The 22,311-nt window shown below is 39.5% G+C and overlaps 1 protein-coding gene across 14 annotated transcripts in view; it reads right to left on the bottom strand.

Annotated features, from left to right (window-relative positions):
* Nucleotides 1-22,311, bottom strand: part of LOC109413694 (protein groucho) — a 354,109-nt gene that overhangs the window by 215,947 nt on the left and 115,851 nt on the right. For all 14 annotated transcript variants that reach the window (XM_029871496.2, XM_062861079.1, XM_062861086.1 and 11 more), the window contains exon 4: nt 17,015-17,059. In XM_029871496.2, the coding sequence (XP_029727356.1) occupies nt 17,015-17,059 (45 nt within the window). The remainder of the gene's footprint in view (nt 1-17,014; nt 17,060-22,311) is intronic.

The raw sequence follows: 22,311 nt of genomic DNA, 5'->3' as shown, positions 1-22,311 counted from the left end.
GAGAATTCCAATCGGAAGTCTTGGAGAATTCCGAGCGGAATTCTTGGAGAATACCGAGCGGAATTGTTGGAGAATTCCGAGCGGAAGTCTTGGAGAATTCCGAGCTGGTTTTTTAGAATTGGAGCGGAATACTTGGAGAATTCCGATTGAAATTCTTGGAGAATATTTCGAGCGGATTTCTTGTAGAATTTTGAGTGTTTTTTTTAGAATTCCGAGCGGAGTTCTAAAAGGATTTCGAGTGGAATTCTAGGAGAATTTCGAGCTAAATTCTTGGCAAATTCCAAGTGCAATATTTGTAGAATTATGACTGAAATTCTTGGAGTATTCCGAATGATATTCTTGAAGAATTCCGAGTCGAATTCTTGAAAAATATCGAATGGAATTGTTGGAGAAGTCCGAGCAGAATACTTGGAAAAATTGCGAGTTGAATTCTTGGAAAACTTCGAGCGGAATTCTTGGAGAATTCTTGGAGAATTTCGAGCGGAATTCTTAGAGAACTCCGAGCAGATTTCTTGGAAAATTCCGAGCGAAATTCTTGGAGAATTACGAGTAGAATTCTTGGCGAATTCCAAGCGGAATTCTTTGAAAATTCCGAGTGGATACCATTCGAAAAGTGGTTGGGAACCACTGTTCCTAGCGAAACACAACGGATGATGCTGGGATTTGCCTCTCGGAGCCGGTGAAAGGAAGATGAAAGTTCTCGGCTGTTATTCAGAACACACCAATAATGATGAGGTAGCCCGTGTCGTCGTCGTCGTCGCCGTGAAGGAGATCTGGTGGTGGCAGCAACAGAGGTGGCGCGGCGATGAGGATAAGGTCGAACGTCGAGACGCGCGATGTGCAAGAGATGAGTAATCTGAGCAGTGAATCATTTTCATTCCTTTGTGGCACCCCGGTGGAGCGACGTGGTGGCGTTTGCTTTGCAGTCAGTGGGAAAGTCAAAAGCGTTGATGATACTTTATTCGGTGGATGACGACGACGGGGGTATGGTATTAGGAAGAGGCAAAGCTCAGCCATCATCATCGTCGTTGCTGCCACTTTTTGGTGTTGGCTTCAGTCGTCGCCGTCGTCGTCGACACAAAAGAGATTCGACCGAGAGTCCTTTGAAGGTCCTGTTCGTATGGCTGCAAACAGTTCTTCTGTTTTCTGGTGCTTTTTGTGCCAGGATGACACCATTAGGCGGTGGAATGGGACGGTATGCTCTGAGTTGAGCTGGTTTCAGTTTTTCTTTTTGACTTTTGTGGGAGTCAAATTGTGTCTCTTGGGAACTTGGATTGCTTTTTGCTGGAGAAATTGTTGGCGATTGCTTTCGCAGGGTGGTGGTAAGCTTGGTTTCGAGATAAACAATTTTGTGGTTTTGGATAATCTGATTTATTCGAGAACAGTTTCGTCATTATGTTACCAATTACAGTTTGAGTTATAGATCCATGAATTAAATTTTGATGGAAACTGCCGAGACCGAAGGAGTATGACTGTGCTGATGGAGAAAAGTGGGTTTGATGGGTCTTTAATTAAATCAAAAAATAGTATAGGTTCATCCATAAACTTCGTAGACTCTGTAGTTAGGGGCCAAAGTCTACATGTGAGGAAGGGGGGGGGTTGTTTGATGGTCTCAGATGCGTTTACGTACTTTCTAAAATTACGTCTAAAGTGTTGAACTAGGATAAGGGGAGGAAGTGAGTTTAAACCTTAGAAAAGAAAGTGAGTCAAGAGTTACGTTGAAAAAGAGTTTAGCAGAGAATGAGAATAGTCGAAAGCCTTAATTTTATCCCACAAAAACAAATGCACCAGCAAAGTAAGTAAAACTGCCAAAGATTCACTAAACTCTACCATAATAAAGTGCCCTTACGGAAACATTTACTTCCTCAAACAAGTGGCATGTGAACTGCTTTAGTTGTGCACGCACAAATAAATTAATCTCAATCAACTTCCTTACTCTTCCCAGTCCTTGTTTCACCATTCGTCTCTCACTCCCTAGCGCCACACCCGCAATCAAGTTTTTCATGCGCTCACTTTCTCCGCAACCTTCGTTTCCCAAGCCACCAACAACCGATTTTCCCTCCATTTAGTTGTTCACCAAGTTTTCGAGGTGGGTGGACGGCCACACCAAATCACCCCTCCCTAGTCCCGACAGCCCATGACAACATGACAAGGTGGGCCAGCAGCGCAGGTAAATATATTTATCATTCAAGACGTGACGGGAAAAAGAAAAGTTGTCCCGGTGAATCTGGCCGGGGAGTGGTTGGGAGTGTGGGAGTTACCTCTGGGCAGGATTTTTCTCGTAGATGTTGCCCGCTCAGAAGGTCAACATTAAGAGGATTTTTGCCCAAAGAGGATGAAGCGAGGAAGTTGAGAAACTTTGAGGGATATATATTTCATTTTTGTTAGTTCAATAAATATTTTTGAATATTTTTTCAGCAAAACAGCAACAGCTCGTAAATTTCCAAATTTTTCAATTTTAGACCTTCATATTCTTTTGAAATATTAAGCTGAAACTTTTTAAAAATTTAAAATTCTTCAATTTTTAATTTTTTGAATTTTTAATTTATAAAATTTTTGGATTTCACAACTTTTTTAGTATTTAATTTGAAATTTTGGATTTTTTTGAATTTTCAAAATTTATTATTCAAAAAGTTTCAAATATAAAATTTTTAAATTTTTCCAATTTTTTTAAATTTTTAAATTTTTAAATTTTTAAATTTTTAAATTTTTAAATTTTTAAATTTTTAAATTTATAAATTTTTAAATTTTTAAATTTTTAAATTTTTAAATTTTTAAATTTTTAAATTTTTAAATTTTGGATTTTTTGAATTTATGAAAGAGCTGAAAATTTTAAAAATTTAAAATTCTTCAATTTTTAAATTTTTTGAATTCTTAATTTATAAAATTTTTGGATTTTACAATTTTTTTAGTATTTAATTTGAAATTTTGGATTTTTTTTAATTTTCAAAATTTATTATTTAAAAAGTTTCAAATATCAAATTTTTAAAACATTTTAATTTTTCAAATTTTTTTAAATTTTTAAATTTTTAAATTTTTAAATTTTTTAATTTTTAAATTTTTAAATTTTTAAATTTTTAAATTTTTAAATTTTTAAATTTTGGATTTTTTGAATTTATGAAAGAGCATCATTGATGCTGTCGAATGATTTCTTAGGAAGTATTGGTTCTCTGAACACATGAGCGAACGCTGCTTGGCAACACCTGAATTGCAGTCTAATGTAAAACAAAAGCACCTTCGGATGAATGCAAAGCTTCTGGCTCTCCAAGCATTGCCGGTGACAATAAACAGAAAAGAAACTGTGTGTCAGTACAAAGTGTGAAAAAGTGCTATTGGTCTTTCAAAGAAGAGCGGAGAACAAAATTCAACTTCGAGAAAATGAATAGGGGTCCTGCTCTTGCCGCCGTTCCTCCTTCATGTGACAAAAAAAACACACGAGGGAAACTGGAGTGTGGAAAAGTGGAAAGATCAGACTCATTTCGCAGTTCCACCACGTTGTGCACGTTTTTATGCTTGTTAAAACGGCCTAATCCTGGTGTGTGCGGGTGACAACGGCATGTGCCCTTGCAGTGTCCCTCTGTTGCTTCATTCACATTCCCTTCGGGAAGTGTACTGTGGAGATGATTTGCATGGCTGAAGGGCTCTGAAGGTACGTGGAGCTCACGTGGGAAATGCGATGACTTTAAAGGCGAACATCCGTTGCCTGTAAATGGATCCAATTGAATGTTGATTGGATTCATAGTGAACAGCAGTATGAGTTATTGCTCTCGTGTTTAAGTAACATTTTAATATTTTACTTCAACATAATTCGTTTGATCGTCATACGACGACGCAGTATTACCCAAAGGTTTTGAACATACGTGGAAATGCCTTCGCTTTCTTTATCGAGATCCATTGGTTTTTCTTCCCATACTGCAATTCAGCATGAACGAACAAATATTTCAAACTTCTAATGCGAAAGACACAACTATAGAAATTTACATATTCTGCCAGATGCTTCGAATATTTCCAACTTACCCATTCCGTGTACAACATTCTAATCAAATTACTAACTCTGTTACGCTGTTATCCTGTCGTTGTCGTACAACCGCAACCGAATCGACCCATACCGCAAACGACCCGAGTCTCAATTTCTCGGTTCTCACTCTCTTTAATCTGATTCAGTGTCTAATTGGATTATTATTGCTTAATATACACATATACACAATCTTCGCATTCACCGTTCCCCACTCAACACTATCCGTCCCAATAGAAAGCGTTGAATATCTAAATTTACCCCCGACCAGACCATGACGAAGACGTTTCGCTTCCGCTATTCCTGGCAAACAAGCAATCTTACAACTACCCACCAACTCGAACCCATATCAAGAAAACCGACACACTACTGACTGGCACAGGCACAGGCGTCGCCATATCATGGTCCCAATGCTTTGCGAAGAGAACTTGTTCTGTCTTCGCCCGTCATCGTCCTCGATAAACACTGAACACTGGGCTGCGAAATTTCTTGAACTTGGAAGAACCGATTTTAAATTTTTTATCAATATTTCATACTGCGATTCGGTGTACAATCAAAGTTTGATTTGTAGAATCTGTTTGAAAATTACCGGGCAATTTATATATATTTTTTTAAATTTTTTTCTGCTTATCATTTTTAGTAGGTTAAAAAATCTGCGAATTTGTTGTTACAAGAACTACATTGAGTTCACACTGAATTCTAGTATGATATTGTTTATTTTTATTATTTTGTTAATAAACTTTTCAAGTCACGTTTCTTGACGTTCAGTGTAATGCGTTCCAACTTGTATTCCTTCCACCCTTTATGTAACTGCTCCATTAAGGTTCCCACCCTACTCGTCCTCCGAAGTTCGCAGCGATTCCTACACGACGAGTTGATTATTATTCCAACTTCCGCAGCTTTGGATTCACCCACCTCAGCCTATTGCCATCGTCATCGGAATCATCGCCGTCATTGAGCTCGAGGATCGTTTCCCCTTTCTTACCGTTTTGGAAAGGATTTGTTTCATCGCTGGAAACATCACTATCTTCCGTCGTTTCCGTCCTTGGTACTTGGACGGTCTTTTCAGTTCCTGTTGAAGACGGTGTTTTAATAACTTCTGACTCACTGACAGACAGACACGGCAAACCGCACGCAATTTCACTGTGTGCTGGAGAGATTATACACGAGGAATTCCTTGGTTCTTCTTCAAAATGTTTAAGTAATATAGAATTGTTGAAGCTCTGGATTCTCTAGATTCTCTGGATTCTCCGGATTCTCTGGATTCTCTGGATTCTCTGGATTCTCTGGAGTCTCTGGAGTCTCTGGAGTCTCTGGAGTCTCTGGAGTCTCTGGATTCTCTGGATTCTCTGGATTCTCTGGATTCTCTGGATTCTCTGGATTCTCTGGATTCTCTGGATTCTCTGGATTCTCTGGATTCTCTGGATTCTCTGGATTCTCTGGATTCTCTGGATTCTCTGGATTCTCTGGATTCTCTGGATTCTCTGCATTTTCTGGATTCTCTGGATTCTCTGGATTCTCTGGATTCTCTGGATTCTCTGGATTCTCTGGATTCTCTGGATTCTCTGGATTCTCTGGATTCTCTGGATTCTATGGATTCTCTGGATTCTCTGCATTCTCTGGATTCTCTGGATTCTCTGCATGTTCTGGATTCTCTGGATTCTCTGGATTCTCTGGATTCTCTGGATTCTCTGGATTCTCTGGATTCTCTGGATTCTCTGGATTCTCTGGATTCTCTGGATTCTCTGGATTCTCTGGATTCTCTGGATTCTCTGGATTCTCTGGATTCTCTGGATTCTCTGGATTCTCTGGATTCTCTGGATTCTCTGGATTCTCTGGATTCTCTGGATTCTCTGGATTCTCTGGATTCTCTGGATTCTCTGGATTCTCTGGATTCTCTGGATTCTCTGGATTCTCTGGATTCTCTGGATTCTCTGGATTCTCTGGATTCTCTGGATTCTCTGGATTCTCTGGATTCTCTGGATTCTCTGGATTCTCTGGATTCTCTGGATTCTCTGGATTCTCTGGATTCTCTGGATTCTCTGGATTCTCTGGATTCTCTGGATTCTCTGGATTCTCTGGATTCTCTGGATTCTCTGGATTCTCTGGATTCTCTGGATTCTCTGGATTCTCTGGATTCTCTGGATTCTCTGGATTCTCTGGATTCTCTGGATTCTCTGGATTCTCTGGATTCTCTGGATTCTCTGGATTCTCTGGATTCTCTGGATTCTCTGGATTCTCTGGATTCTCTGGATTCTCTGGATTCTCTGGATTCTCTGGATTCTCTGGATTCTCTGTATTCTCTGGATTCTCTGTATTCTCTGGATTCTCTGTATTCTCTGGATTCTCTGGATTCTCTGGATTCTCTGGATTCTCTGGATTCTCTGCATTTTCTGGATTCTCTGGATTCTCTGGATTCTCTGGATTCTCTGGATTCTCTGGATTCTCTGGATTCTCTGGATTCTCTGGATTCTCTGGATTCTCTGGATTCTCTGGATTCTCTGGATTCTCTGGATTCTCTGGATTCTCTGGATTCTCTGGATTCTCTGGATTCTCTGGATTCTCTGGATTCTCTGGATTCTCTGGATTCTCTGGATTCTCTGGATTCTCTGGATTCTCTGGATTCTCTGGATTCTCTGGATTCTCTGGATTCTCTGGATTCTCTGGATTCTCTGGATTCTCTGGATTCTCTGGATTCTCTGGATTCTCTGGATTCTCTGGATTCTCTGGATTCTCTGGATTCTCTGGAATCTCTGGATTCTCTGGATTCTCTGGATTCTCTGGATTCTCTGGATTCTCTGGATTCTCTGGATTCTCTGGATTCTCTGGATTCTCTGGATTCTCTGGATTCTCTGGATTCTCTGGATTCTCTGGATTCTCTGGATTCTCTGGATTCTCTGGATTCTCTGGATTCTCTGGATTCTCTGGATTCTCTGGATTCTCTGGATTCTCTGGATTCTCTGGATTCTCTGGATTCTCTGGATTCTCTGGATTCTCTGGATTCTCTGGATTCTCTGGATTCTCTGGATTCTCTGGATTCTCTGGATTCTCTGGATTCTCTGGATTCTCTGGATTCTCTGGATTCTCTGGATTCTCTGGATTCTCTGGATTCTCTGGATTCTCTGGATTCTCTGGATTCTCTGGATTCTCTGGATTCTCTGGATTCTCTGGATTCTCTGGATTCTCTGGATTCTCTGGATTCTCTGGATTCTCTGGATTCTCTGGATTCTCTGGATTCTCTGGATTCTCTGGATTCTCTGGATTCTCTGGATTCTCTGGATTCTCTGGATTCTCTGGATTCTCTGGATTCTCTGGATTCTCTGGATTCTCTGGATTCTCTGGATTCTCTTGATTCACTTGATTCTCTTGATTCTCTTGATTCGTTTGATTCTCTTGATTATCTTGAATCTCTTGATTCTCTTGATTCTCTTGATTCTCTTGATTCTCTTGATTCTCTTGATTCTCTTGATTCTCTTGATTCTCTTGTTTCTCTTGATTCTCTTGATCCTCTTGATTCTCTTGATTCTCTTGATTCTCTTGATTCTCTTGATTCTCTTGATTGTGTTGTTTGTCTTGATGATTTTGTTACTCTTAAATTTTTCTGACACTCTTGTTTTTTTTCTTTTGATTCTTTTATTCTTCTGATTGATTTGATGTTTGTTTGTGTTTCTTTTTGTTTACTGTTTTTCATCAAATTCTGCATAATCTACTGACTATTTCTGTATTTTTCACCTCAAGCTATGTTTTAAGTTTTCCGTTTTTTTTAAATTTCCATTCAATTCAAAAATAGCCAAATCTCAATTTGTATTTACATTTCTACTTTCATCCCCACGACTGCGGTGCTTGAAGTTCAACTTCACTTACAGTAATTCTCTCCTTCCCCACAGATGCATCTACCAGCCGATTCCGCGAACGGAAAAACACCCGGCAAAGGTCGACAACGGTTCACTTGGCTGCTGCCAAGCACGCTAACCGCTTCTCAAAACTTGACAGCTCTCTAACTCGCAAAACCCACCCCAAAAGCCACAACGTTCGCTCTGTGTCTGCAGTAGCTAGCCAGCTTGCCAACATCGAGTTAAACCTTCCCATATCGTGCCCCAGCTCCAGCTCTCATCCACAAAAGGACGAAAGTGGCGGTACCATTGCTGACGGCAGCAATGCTACCCGATCCAACTTCTGTGGAAATCGGTTACGCTACACACAAACACTAATTTTCCTTCCCGCACCTCCTCAGCTCCGGTCTCAACTGCTGTTAACCGACCAACCCAAACCGTGTCAATTTCCACCCTGGCACCGAAGAAATCCCTGCTTGGCGTTTCCGGCGGCAGACTCATGGCATGGTCTCCATCGTCGTCGTCGACTTCGTAGGGTCGGTCGGAACGAGCGCAATTAAGCAAATACATTCCGCACCGACCTCAATCACACTCTCTCGCTCCCCTCCTTTCCCGCAAGTTTCGAATCGGAGAATTCCAAGGGCTCGTCGAAGTGGTTGGTGGGTACTCATTCCATGCCATGAGCGCGAGCGTCTCGCTTCTCAATACCGACCGACCGACCGCTGTTGAAGAGTGAGAATGAGAGGGCAGAGAGAAAGAGAGGGAGAGGAAGTAGCCAAGTGTGAATGAGCGAGAAACCGGCGGCGAGCAGCTCCAAACGAGTTCATGATTTTCCTACTTTTCATGCTTTCACAGCTATTACTGTTATTTTAATTTAATAACCCTCACGGCCTCACCTCGGTTGCACTTTGTCTCGGGTCCTCGGTACGAGCCGGGGAAGGTAGCTCAATTTCCAATGGTTTTGGAGAGAGTGGGTGGGGTTGGGAAATGGGAGGTTTTGGATTGGGTTTCCCAACTGTTTAGAATGAAGAGCATGACTTTTAGAATTGATGGGCTTATTAATAAAAAAACTCTGACAAAGGTAAGTAAGTTGCTAAAGGTAGAAGAAAATCAGTTTTAATCAAAATCACTAAATAAAAAGTAAAACGAAAACTAGATAGCGATGTTTATAATCACAAAAAGAAACAAAAACCTGGAACCTCATAAAACCCCCTTGCACAGAACTGAAATTGAGTGTAGAATAAGCATACATATGGTAAAATACACATAAACAAAAACAACAAAAAAACAAATAAAACTTGAACGCCCTTGAAACCTCTTGAATCTCCTGGAGCGTTGAAACGTTGGAACACCTCTAGGGTTTCAGCCTTGGAACACCTCTAGGATCCCCGAAAACCCCCGGGAGCACCCTTGAAATTTACTGAAACGCCCCTGAAACCCCTTAAAAACCCTGGAACGCTTCTGAAACCCCTTCCTGGAGCACACTAGAACATTTCCGAAATCACATGGAATACTCCTAAAGCCATCTGAAAAGCCCTGGAAGACCACTGAAACTCTCATGAAACCTCTAGAACGCTCCAGAAACCCACCTGAAGCCGTATAGAACGCCTCTGGAACTCCTCTTAAACCTCGTGAAACATGGAACGTCCACAAAACCCAATGGAACGCCCCTGAATCCCCTTGAACAATTCTGTAACGCTCCTGGGACCCTCTGAACAACCCGGAACGCCCTTTATACTCCCTGAAACATTATAGAATGTCCACAAAACTCTATGTAATGATCCTGGAATCCTTGAAAGATCCCTAGAGCGCTCCTGAAACCCTCTGGAATACCTCTACAATTTCCCAAAAACCCTATGAAACCATCTGAAACACCCCTGGAACGCTCCTCAAACAGCATTACCCTCTAAAACCTCCTGAAACCCCATGGAACAGTAACAAAACCCCATAAAGTATCGTAGGGCACTCTCGAACGCCCCTGAAATTACCCTGAAACCCCTTGAACACTTTTGGAACACACTTGGGACCCTATGAACTCGGACCCCCCTATGAACTCGGACCCCCTTTAGGCTCCCTGAAACATTATGGAATGCCTACAAAACTCTATGTTCAAATCTTTGGAAGACCCCTAGAACGCTCCTGAACCCCTCTGAAATACCTCTAGAACATCCCAAAGGCCCTTTGAAACCATCTGAAACACCCCTGGAACGCCCCTCAAACAGCTTCACCCTCTAAAGTCTCCTGAAACCTCATGAAAAAGTAAGAAAACCCCATAAATCCTCGAACAAATTTTAGCAGCACCCTCTCAGATTACAATGAAACTTTTTTGGTCTTGCCTCAGAGGCGTTTTTAGGTGGTTTCAGGTGCGTTACATGGTTCAAAGAGGTTTTGAGGAGATTTCGGAGGCATTTCATGAAGTTTCAGATGATTTTCGGCGGGTATCATGGGCATAACATAGGCATTACATAGGTGTTTGCGGGGCTTTTTGGAAGGTTGCTTGTGCTTTGCATGGGGTCCAAGGGGGTTTTGAGGGGATTTTTGAGGTATATCAAGAAGCTTCAGAGGAGTTTTCGAGGGTTTGGGAGGGACTCAGGTATGTACGTTACAAGGGGTCCGACGGGATTTCAAAAAGCGCCGTACGATTTTCAGCGGGTTTAAGAAGCATTATAGAGGGCTGCAGGGGCGTTTTCGGTGGTTCTGGAGGGTCTTTTCAGGTGTGTTACCCTCTGGAACCCTCAGTAAACCTTCGAAACCCCTGAAAACGTCTATGTAACGCCTCTTTAACGTCTCGGAAACCCGCCGAAACTCCTATGAAGGTTCTTGGAATGCCTCCAAAATCCCCCAGAAACCTCCTCGGACCGTATGTAACGAAAACCCCCGAAAACGCCTATGTAACGTCTATGTAACGCCTCTGTAACGACTCGGAAATCCGCTGAAAATCCTTTGACGTTTCTTGGAATGCCTCCGAAATCACCCCAAAATGCCGTCGTACCCCACGTAAAACCCCTGAGAGCCCCTAAAACGCCTCAGAAACCGCCGCGCCCTGTAACCCTTTGAAACGACTTTTTACAACGTTTTTATTTAATAATTCGGTTGTTTATGACGTTTTTTGTAAATAACGCATTTTTTTAGGTGTGTTTACGCGGTACCACTACCTTCATAAAACAACTTCAGTGTGCCTAAAGTAGTTCATGCAGGGATTTCTCCTGGCATTCCTTCAGGGATCTCTCCGGGAGTACCATCAAATGTTCTTATAGGAGTCCCTTCTGGGATCCCTCCCAGATCTAAGTATCAGTTAGCGTCACCAAGCGCATAATCGTACCATGCCATGGGGTGAAGGTTCGATTCCCGCTCCGAATGATGAAACTTTTCGCAAGAGTCATGAGTGTCGTATCCGTTGTCTAGTGTTTAGTGTCGTTCAATCAGTACAGCATCTGGTTGAAGACGGTGTCCGTGACTTGAAAAATCCTTCAGAGATCCCTTTTGGAATCACTTCAGGGATTACCCTAGATGTTTCTTCAGTAATTTCTACAGAAATCCCTTCAAGGATTCCTCTAGGATCCCACTTCTGGGATCCCTTCTGGTATTTCTCCACCCTAGTTAAGGTTTTTAAGACGAGTAGATTCCAAGAAGTTATAAATACCGTCATAAAGCCAACGTAAAAGCATCTTGGTGTTACGGCCCCAAGCAACAACGAATGCTGAACAGTGAGAGTATTAGCTGAACAATAGCTGGTTAATGGTGTCAATGACTGAACACAGTGACAGCTGAATATTGGTCTGAAGTATGGCTTGTTCAACCTCTTTAATCAGCAAAATATAGATGGCTGAATATCAAGTTGAATATAATATTGTTCATCTGAGTAACAAGCTTTAAAACATACACCAACATGCACAATTCATCATCTGTTGTTCAACTCTTAATCAAATAATTTTTGACAGCTGACCCAAGTATGTTTTTGTGAAGTCCACATCGTTTCTTCAGCCTCAATACAGACTTAGTTCAACTTATGTTTTTGACTTTTCAGACTCAACAAGTATTGCTCTGTTATCGAGGATATGTATACAATTGTGTGTGGTGTAGGTGCTAAGGGCCTGTTCATAAACTACGTAGACTCGGAGGGGGAGACGGGGGGGTGGCTCTGGCCAAAATCTACGGCCCATACAAATTTCGAAAATTTTGTATGGACGAAAGTCTACGAGGGGGGGGGTCCAGTTTTCCCATAGATTAATTTATACATTCTTAAACATCTCTTCTGGAAATAGATACAGCTAAGGGTAAAAATAGACTCACGAAAGTGTTTTTATTTTTTTTACTCATTTAATTAATTTAATTAATTAATGATTAAGCGCATATTAAGCCTTATATCAGCCTTTCAATGAACCTCAAATCAGCTATAGGTTGAATAAAATCACCAAAATTAGATGTTTAGGAGCTGAATAAAGGATTGTTTCTCTTGTGCTCAGCTTTAGTTCGAGTGAAGGCTGATTTAAAATAGTTGGAAAAACGTATATACAGCATCAAATTGAAAGCATATAACGCATTAAATTGTTGCTTGAACAAATTCTTTCAGGAATTGTTCTTGGGTTCTTTCTGAATGTCTCATGGAGATTTTTCAGGGATTCTTTTAGGAGTTTTTTAAGGGATTTCTCTGGCGTTCGTTCGAAGGTTCATGCAGTTTAGCAGTTTTTTCAAGAGTTGTCCCCAGTAGTTCCAGGAGAATTCCGGCTTGCATCTAGGTGTTTCATCTGGGATTCCTTCAGATGTTTCCTTACTTGTTTCAACAGGAGTTCCCTCTGATATTTTTCCAGAAGTTCCTTCAGAAATTCTTTTAGGAAGATTCAGGGATACCTCTAGGAGAATTCAGGAATTCCATCGGAAGTTCGGTTATTGCTACAGAGGTTCATTGGGGGATTAGTCCAGAAGTTCCCTCTAAGATCCCTCCAGGAGATCCTTCAGGGATTTTGTCGGGAAATCTTCCAGTGATCGCTTTTGGAGTTCTTTCAGAGATTTTTTCAGCAGGGTTAAGGGAAATCTCCAGGAGTTATATCAGAAATTTTTCAAGAAGTTCCTTAAGGTACTCCTACAGGAGTTCCTTCAGGGATTCTTCTAGGAGTTCCTTCATGATTCTTTTAGGACTATAATCAGGCATATCTCCAGGATTTCCTCGGGTATTTCCTACAAGAATTTCCCCAAGGTTTCTGTCAGGGAATCATCTTAGTTTTTCTTCTGAGATTTGGGGATTCCTCTTAGAAATTCTTCAAAGTTTCGCCTAGTAATCCTTCGGGGATTCCTTCTGGAGTACAATCTAGGACTTCTTTGAGAATTCCTTCAGGGATTCCTCCTGGGATTCCTCCTGGGATTCCTTCGAAGAACTCTCTTATCCTTGGGGATTTCTCCTGTAAATCTTTCGTAGATTTTTCCTGAAAATTCTTCGGGGATTTCTCCAGAAATTACTTCAGGGATTTCTGAGAGAATTTTTTTTTAACATTATTTATTCGGGGATTTTCTGCCATAGACAGGCTAATCTTAGGTCGTGAAAAAACAGAACGACCCAGGAAAAACAGGAAAGACTACAGAAGTGATTCCTGAAACTAATTAACATGCCGGTATCCAAACAGTAAGGTAACAGACTTCACAAAACAGATTTAAATGAAACTAAATGAGAAAGGTTTCCATAGAGTGATGGTCCACAGAAGTACAATTTTCAGAAAAGCTGACAGAAACTCAATTTTTGAGCATGTCTAAGGAAAAATACAGCTGCCAAGAGTTGCCAAAACATTAGTTCTATGGTGATATGTATATAGTAAAATTGTATGAGAAACAGCTATTTTGTACGAAGAAATCGAAAAATAATGAAAATGCCATAAAATTGAAATTGAGAGCTATATAAGGCTAATACATTCATTTAGACTAAAACTAGCTGATTACTATGATTTGGCAATTTTTGCCAGGTATTTTTAATTCTAGACCGTCGGGGAACTACCAAAAGTACTCAGAACGGTCAAAAACCGAAAATTTACAAACAAGTGTATCGAATCCATGAACTTCAGGCTTTACGTATGACGTCCATACCATTTCGGCTAGTTATCCGAAAAACATCAACATTCGAGCCAATTTCTATTGTTTATTGGAGGGAATGACCTTTCCAAACTATTTGACTTGCTTTCGTATGATGCTACCAAGTATTTTCTTAAGAATCAGGTTAATAAGGACTGTATCGGAAATTAACTATAAACGTTCACAATTGCCTAAAATATAATATGTTCGAAATAAACGTAACTTTATTTTTGGAGATACTATAAACATCTTTTAAGTAAAGAATGGCAGTTCTGATTTTCAGAAAATAATCATTTGATTTGGACTTTCATCTCAAAGATTGCAAATATGTTTTTAAAATTTTGGACACCTCTAAAAAAATTTTAAATTGCGAAACCTGTGGGAAAATATTCAATTTTTTCTCTTATTTTTGCGCAAATATATTATTTTCCAGAATGCTCATGATGAAGGAAAATTATTTTTATCAATAAAAATTCCCTCCGCAGTTTAAGGCAATTCTTAAAAAGGAAAAACTTCCATTTTTCGAGGAGCGCTTTTTTATGCGTCTTCAAAGAACGATTACGCAAATAAAAAAAACATAAAGTTGAAAATTTGCATTTTTTTTAATTGGGTATGTATTTAGATCTATTTAAAACAGAGCGTCAAAGCTCGACCAAAAAGTAGGTGTTTTTTGGGATATACCATATTCAAAATGTTGGAGGTTTTTCTATCCAAAATAAGAATTTTTGAAGTCGGTGTTGAGTGATATGTTAGGTGTACATAACTGCTAGTAATAATCATTATTTTCCAGATTTTTTCTCGTACAATTTCTTTTCACTACAAATTATTGAAACGTTAAAAAATTAAAAAAAAATGCAGTTTGTGCAGATTGTTATTTTGTGTAGTACACCCATATTTTCAATAATACTAAACATTTTTCAAATTTCTTCAAGCTGTTCTAAACTTAACTATATTGTAAATATTTCATAGAAGAACCGGAATAAAAAGACCAACCGTGCTTCGAGATAGAGCATTTTGAACGTTTATAGTTAATTTCCGATACAGTCCTTATCTTGACCAAAACCATAAAAGCGAAGTCAAAAATTAGCTCATAGAAAAAAAAATACTCTAGAGAGAAGGAGGAGGGGGGGGGGCTTCTGGCCGAAGTACACGATCCAGAGAAATTTCAAAGTTTTTGTATGGAAAACAGTCTTCGAGGTAGAGGGGGTTCTAAGATTCCCAAAATTTGGTCTACGTGGTTTATGAACAAATCTTTCTAGAGAGCGTCCAGTTAGTATGTCATCCTTAAATAACACATTTGCAACCCTCCCCCCTCGTTGTATGAGGTTTCCCAATATCAACTGCATTGCTTGCTAGTGTTACACTTTTTTAGAAACCTTTTACCCCATCTAAGTGAGAACTATTTTATGGGTGGCTCCATAGAGGATCATCCTATGTTATAAGCAAAGGAAGCTAAACTGTTTAGTATCAGACCCTTTTCAAGAATTGGAATTATTCGAGTAGGCAAGAAAAGAATTCACCAAGGACCTTGCCAGAAATCCGGAAAGGGCCTTTTTATATCTTTTTATTTTCGTGCGTGCTATGAGTACCAAGAATCACGACAATGTTTCGTCAAGAATATAGTCAAGGTATTCAGCAAAGACGTTGAAAAGATTCTTGCAAGAAACTTTTAAACAATTGGTTAAGGATCTCAGAGAGCTGTCAAACGGCTAACTAAAATGTGTTACCGTACTTTGTGTACAATTCTTCAAGACTCGCAAAACCATCACCAGGAATCTTCTTAAATACAGAGAAAGTTTATCTTCCTTAATTCATAGGTTTAAATTCCTAAGCGCTAGGGTGGAATGGTCACACGTTCGCTTCATAAGCGGGTTTTTATGGTTTCGATCGCAGTCTCGACACTTTGTCAGTTGCTTTTCCCCCTAGAGCGACTGGCACTTGACCCTCTTCTCTGAGCTCTCATAGCTCTAATGGACCCGGATAATTGGATATTGGCGAAACGGAAAATCATTATGCACCTTCAATCGAACTGAAAAAGACACGGCAGCTACACATCCTTGTGCTCATCAATCTACCATGGACAGAGTAGAAAAGTGAAGGCACCATTAAGATCGGTTCGATATAGTAGAATAGAATAAATTTAGGAGTTATAAAAAACTCTCTCTTTTTACTGGCTCAGACCTTTTGATCCATAAAGATTATAAAAAACTGTAAGTACAGCTGTCAGTTATAATCGCTCTCGTAGTGCCCTATTGGACAAAAGAACTATAAATTGGGTGAAGCCTTTAAAAATAAAAATAAAATCCTAAGAACCGTGAAACCAAAGGTTGTATAAAGTTCCACAATACATCTGGCCAAATAAGTTTAGGAACCCCTGCAAAGTGGGAGTCCTTACAAAAGCATCTTCGAGAATGTTACCAACCATCCTTGCCACTACAGTGCACACCGCTCGCATCATCGTCGTTGGTTGCAAACACCAGAGCGAACGTGCTAGGTGCGGTGGAATGGGAGCAATTTGCGCGCTGTTTCTTGTCGGTCGTCGCCAGAGCCATCGGATCGCATCGTGGGCCGTGTTGAACCTGACAGTAGGTAGTGCAGAAGTGTTGCCAGTTTCACCGGCACCGCAATAGGGGTAATTTCCGGGGTGGTTTGGGAGCTCGTCGTCGGCGTTGGTTGTTGGTCGTCGTCACGCTAAATCTGATAAGAGTGAACGCGAAGAAAAGGATCCCTCGCTTCCACCGCAAACACCCCTGCTACTACCCCCTGTTTGTCGTGTTTTCGGTTTGGTTTGGTGTTCGCCAAGAAGTGAGTGGAGAGCTTGTCTTTTCGCGTGCTGTGACATTTATTTAATTTTATGTGATTATCTTATTTACAACAGGGAAAACCCAGAGAGGCGAGGCGGATAAAGTGAACGGTGTGAGGTATGGTGTTTTGGCATGTTCAAGAAAGTGGTTAGGTGGAAAGTTGTTTGCCGTCCGTAACGGAGGGGACCGATATTCATTAGGGAACTCTGCTTTGCCAGAGGATTCTCGGTCCCGGACGGACTAAATTACATGATTAATGGAAATTGCGATAGCGTAGCCGGGTGGTTCTGTGATTGACTTACCTGTTTGTGCATTTCCACGTTTAGGCCGTACGACATTTCATAGTACTGAAATGAGAAGAAGCAGGAAAAGTGGGTTTAGTATAATTGAGTTGATATTTGAAACAAATCTCAGTCTAGTCTAGTCTAGTCTAGTCTAGTCTAGTCTAGTCTAGTCTAGTCTAGTCTAGTCTAGTCTAGTCTAGTCTAGTCTAGTCTAGTCTAGTCTAGTCTAGTCTAGTCTAGTCTAGTCTAGTCTAGTCTAGTCTAGTCTAGTCTAGTCTAGTCTAGTCTAGTCTAGTCTAGTCTAGTCTAGTCTAGTCTAGTCTAGTCTAGTCTAGTCTAGTCTAGTCTAGTCTAGTCTAGTCTAGTCTAGTCTAGTCTAGTCTAGTCTAGTCTAGTCTAGTCTAGTCTAGTCTAGTCTAGTCTAGTCTAGTCTAGTCTAGTCTAGTCTAGTCTAGTCTAGTCTAGTCTAGTCTAGTCTAGTCTAGTCTAGTCTAGTCTAGTCTAGTCTAGTCTAGTCTAGTCTAGTCTAGTCTAGTCTAGTCTAGTCTAGTCTAGTCTAGTCTAGTCTAGTCTAGTCTAGTCTAGTCTAGTCTAGTCTAGTCTAGTCTAGTCTAGTCTAGTCTAGTCTAGTCTAGTCTAGTCTAGTCTAGTCTAGTCTAGTCTAGTCTAGTCTAGTCTAGTCTAGTCTAGTCTAGTCTAGTCTAGTCTAGTCTAGTCTAGTCTAGTCTAGTCTAGTCTAGTCTAGTCTAGTCTAGTCTAGTCTAGTCTAGTCTAGTCTAGTCTAGTCTAGTCTAGTCTAGTCTAGTCTAGTCTAGTCTAGTCTAGTCTAGTCTAGTCTAGTCTAGTCTAGTCTAGTCTAGTCTAGTCTAGTCTAGTCTAGTCTAGTCTAGTCTAGTCTAGTCTAGTCTAGTCTAGTCTAGTCTAGTCTAGTCTAGTCTAGTCTAGTCTAGTCTAGTCTAGTCTAGTCTAGTCTAGTCTAGTCTAGTCTAGTCTAGTCTAGTCTAGTCTAGTCTAGTCTAGTCTAGTCTAGTCTAGTCTAGTCTAGTCTAGTCTAGTCTAGTCTAGTCTAGTCTAGTCTAGTCTAGTCTAGTCTAGTCTAGTCTAGTCTAGTCTAGTCTAGTCTAGTCTAGTCTAGTCTAGTCTAGTCTAGTCTAGTCTAGTCTAGTCTAGTCTAGTCTAGTCTAGTCTAGTCTAGTCTAGTCTAGTCTAGTCTAGTCTAGTCTAGTCTAGTCTAGTCTAGTCTAGTCTAGTCTAGTCTAGTCTAGTCTAGTCTAGTCTAGTCTAGTCTAGTCTAGTCTAGTCTAGTCTAGTCTAGTCTAGTCTAGTCTTGTCTAGTCTAGTCTAGTCTAGTCTAGTCTAGTCTAGTCTAGTCTAGTCTAGTCTAGTCTAGTCTAGTCTAGTCTAGTCTAGTCTAGTCTAGTCTAGTCTAGTCTAGTCTAGTCTAGTCTAGTCTAGTCTAGTCTAGTCTAGTCTAGTCTAGTCTAGTCTAGTCTAGTCTAGTCTAGTCTAGTCTAGTCTAGTCTAGTCTAGTCTAGTCTAGTCTAGTCTAGTCTAGTCTAGTCTAGTCTAGTCTAGTCTAGTCTAGTCTAGTCTAGTCTAGTTTAGTCTAGTCTAGTCTTCTAGAACTAAAACTTCATCTAATATGGCATTGTCGATGGCTAATGAAACTATAAAAAATCCAATTTACTCTGAAAACGATACCTGGGAGATGGTTAAACACAACATAATTATGACACTTGCTCGTGATGAAATGATTCTTGAATCACAAGAAATATCAGCTTAAATATTACTCACACAAAAAAAAATCCAATCCAAGTCTCTTTATCCCCATAAAAAAATCGTAACCAACAGATCCATCGCCCCCCATAAAAGATCAAAGACTTTTCCCAAGTCGTATCGATTTTCCAAATTTTTTCCCTTCTATGTTTTGTTTTGGATTGCCTTCTCCGAACCGGGGGCGGGGCAGGGGAAAACAGATTGCGAAAGCGATTGGGTGATGAGGAAAATGAAATATGATGATGAGGAGCAAAAATCAATAAATCTCATCCTACCGAATTTGGCTGAAGTCAAGCTGCGGCACGAACGATGTCGAAGGAACGAAAAAAAACGCAGAAGCGTACGTCAAAATGCGTAATCTCTGACTGATTTGGGTGGTGTTTTTTTTTCGGGGTGGCCTGAAATGGATTCTACCAATTGCACTACGATGAGATGGAGAGGACGTGACGTGGGATGTTGGGAGGTGGCAAGGATATTTAGATAATGTTGGCATCAAACATCGGTTACGATACGATGAGCAGCGAAATCATTTTTTTGTCGCTTCCTCTTTGCTTTTTTTCGTATGGATGCGTTCCAGTGGATGATGGAATTTTTCATCGAAGGCGTATTCAATGAACCGAGAATTATGACTCTTGTTTTGGATGCGACGAGTTTAGATGCTTTTTTTTGGTGAACATGATTGTGGGGAGTGCTGGGAAAAGTGCGTGATGGGCTTTACTGTAATGAAAACAAGAACAGTTGTTTCGATCATATGAAAACTTGAATTCCAACCTGGTATTTCCAAAATTTGAATTTCAACTTGACTTGACTAACATCCAGTTAGTCATGCCAGACATCCTTCAGAATTCATGACTGGTGCTTTTTCATGACTGAAATTTCGAATTGTAATCTAAAAACTATGACTATAAACAAGTGGTAAGCATGTAGATTTATAATTACACATACTGAGCTTAGTTTACCCGAGGGTACACATATAAAACACTTGGTCGAGAATATCCGCTTTACGGGAATTTCTTCTATCTATCACATATACATGTGACTAATTCAATTTGACACTATGTCAGCGAATTCACAAGTTGGTTTTGATTGATGACATATTCGAAGGAGAATCTTTGCAGTTTTTCAACAGTTGCTTAAAGAAATTACTGCTTAAACCCATGCGTAAATCTTTGCAGAAATTCTGAATTGCAATTTGAAAGAGCTCTGGAAGTAAAGCAATATTTTTGGTGTTTAAAGAACTAGTTAACCAAATTCCTGTAAAGATTTCTGGTGCAGCCCCAGGAATCGTTCCAAAATCGATCAACATCAGTTTTTCTGTTAACGGATAAACAAAGTTTGATCATTTAATAACACAAGAATATGGAGAATAGGGAATATAATTTTTCAAAATTTTGAAAACTAAATCAGAAGAGATCCTAAGGTGAACTGAAAGAGGGTGACTCTCTCTTAATGCTTTTAGAGTGGTCCAGTCCCAGCACCTATTTACAAATTACGACAAAAGTCATGAACTTTTGTCAACGACCAAAATTTTTCATGCATAACCACGCGTTGATTCCAAATAAGTGCTACATAAAAATTATAGCGGAGCAGTACTTCAGTTAAATTTAACATTATTGAAAAATACAAAATTTAGTTAAATTAATATATCATGGATTATAGTAAACTAAATTTAAATATTGCAGTGTAAATAAAAAGCTGAACATGATGTTCTTCATACGAACACAGTTTCTGCGTCAGATTGACAAAAATAAAATTCTTCTTGATATTTAGAAGAAATTACAATGAAACTGAATCAAACATTACAAGAAAAGATTCTTTCAACATTTTTATCCGAAATTTTCCAACCACTCCTCCAGGAATTACAGAAAAGTACTTAGTTTCATTTTCAACTTCTGTCAAAAAAAATAACATTATTTTCACTACGCTGTGATAAACAGGGAATCAACAGGATCAGAAAGGCTGACTTCCCAACTAACATTTTTGCTATTTAAGAGCTTAATAAAGCACTTTTACTCAAGTGTTTGCGCCTTAAGCTGTTATGCAGCTACTGTTGTTAGTTGGGTTTCACACATTTTTTTCGTGGATTCCGATGAAAGCTCTCCAATGAATTCTGCCAAAAAATTATTTAGGAAATCTTTTGAAAATTGAAGGTACCAAGGATTCTGCCAAAAACTGATCTGGAAAATTACAAAAAAAGCAGAAAATGCAGTTTTTTATTGTTCTCTCTTTTCCAATTCTTTTTGAGAAAATATATTTAAATTTATCGAGCAATTTAAAGAAGTGCTTTTGTGGACCTACTAAAAATGACGCTAGAATTTTCGGTCATGATTATCTCAATAACACTTTCAAAATGTATTAAAAAAAACTTTCAGAAATCCTAAATTTCCGTCTAAAAAGTGTTTCGATTTTTTCAGATTTTTTCGAAATCCACCAGAAAGTGTCAAAAATCTCAAAAAAGTTCCAAAATGAAATAAAAACAATCTCATAATAATAATAACACAATAATACGAAACCAACAAAAAATCACTTTGACAATACATTTATATTTTAATAAATCCCTTACAATATAAAACTTTTAAATTAATATGATATAAGGGTCGAATTTCACAATTTTCCAAATGAAGCAAAATTTCCTTAAAATATTAGGTTTCAGATAAATAAATTAAAAGAAACAACAGTAGACATCTTGAGTTTCATGATTCCGTGTAACTTTAGGTTTATGCTGCCGTGTGCAGCATAGTTGTCCCATGTTCATAGGCAACCCCACAGAACATGGGACAACTATGCTACCCACGGCAGTCATGTTCTTACTAAGGGCCTGTCCATTATCTACGTAGACTCGTAGGGGGGGGGACGGGGGGGGGGGGGGGGGGGGGTCTGGCCAAAGTCTACGCTCCATACAAAGTTCTAAAATTTTGTATGAACAAAAGTCTACGAGGGGGGGGGGGTCTGAGATGGCCAAAAATGAGTCTACGTAGTTTATGGACAGCGCCTAATTTCAAGAAAATCTTGAAAAAGGGATAGTTCTATTTATTTTCAAGCCTTAATTCAATTGGCTTTTTAAACGATGTTGAGATAATACCATATTCTGAATCTGCACGCCAAACTGAGCCGAAATCCAAATTTTCATGAATTTTTGAGCCCGGGAACCTATTTAAAAATCAATTTGAAATTTGTATGGGAGCGATTTGTCGAATTACCCCTCGTCGGGTTTTGTACTGGGCGCAGCTATCAAGCAGTTGCCCAGCTGTCAAAAGGTGATTTGAATAAATCTTTTTGAAATTGATTTTAGGTATCAAAACAAAGTTCTAAAAATCTGAAAAAAATCATAGAGGCTTGGAAAAAGGTGCTCCTTCGTTTAAAAATATAAAATCATTGATTTTTTCTAAATTTAAAAACCCAATTATGAGAAAAATACTTGAAAAAACTGCAAATAGGCAATGACAACATTTTTGAAAAATTATAATTAGGGTCTCCAGTTAGCCTGGTGGTTAAGGCTTTAGATCGAAAATCCGGAGACGGCGCACAGTGATGCGGCT

The sequence above is a fragment of the Aedes albopictus genome, chromosome 3 (assembly GCF_035046485.1).
Source record: "Aedes albopictus strain Foshan chromosome 3, AalbF5, whole genome shotgun sequence".
In the NCBI taxonomy this organism is placed as follows: domain Eukaryota; kingdom Metazoa; phylum Arthropoda; class Insecta; order Diptera; family Culicidae; genus Aedes; species Aedes albopictus.
This window is presented reverse-complemented; position numbering and strand designations above follow the sequence as displayed.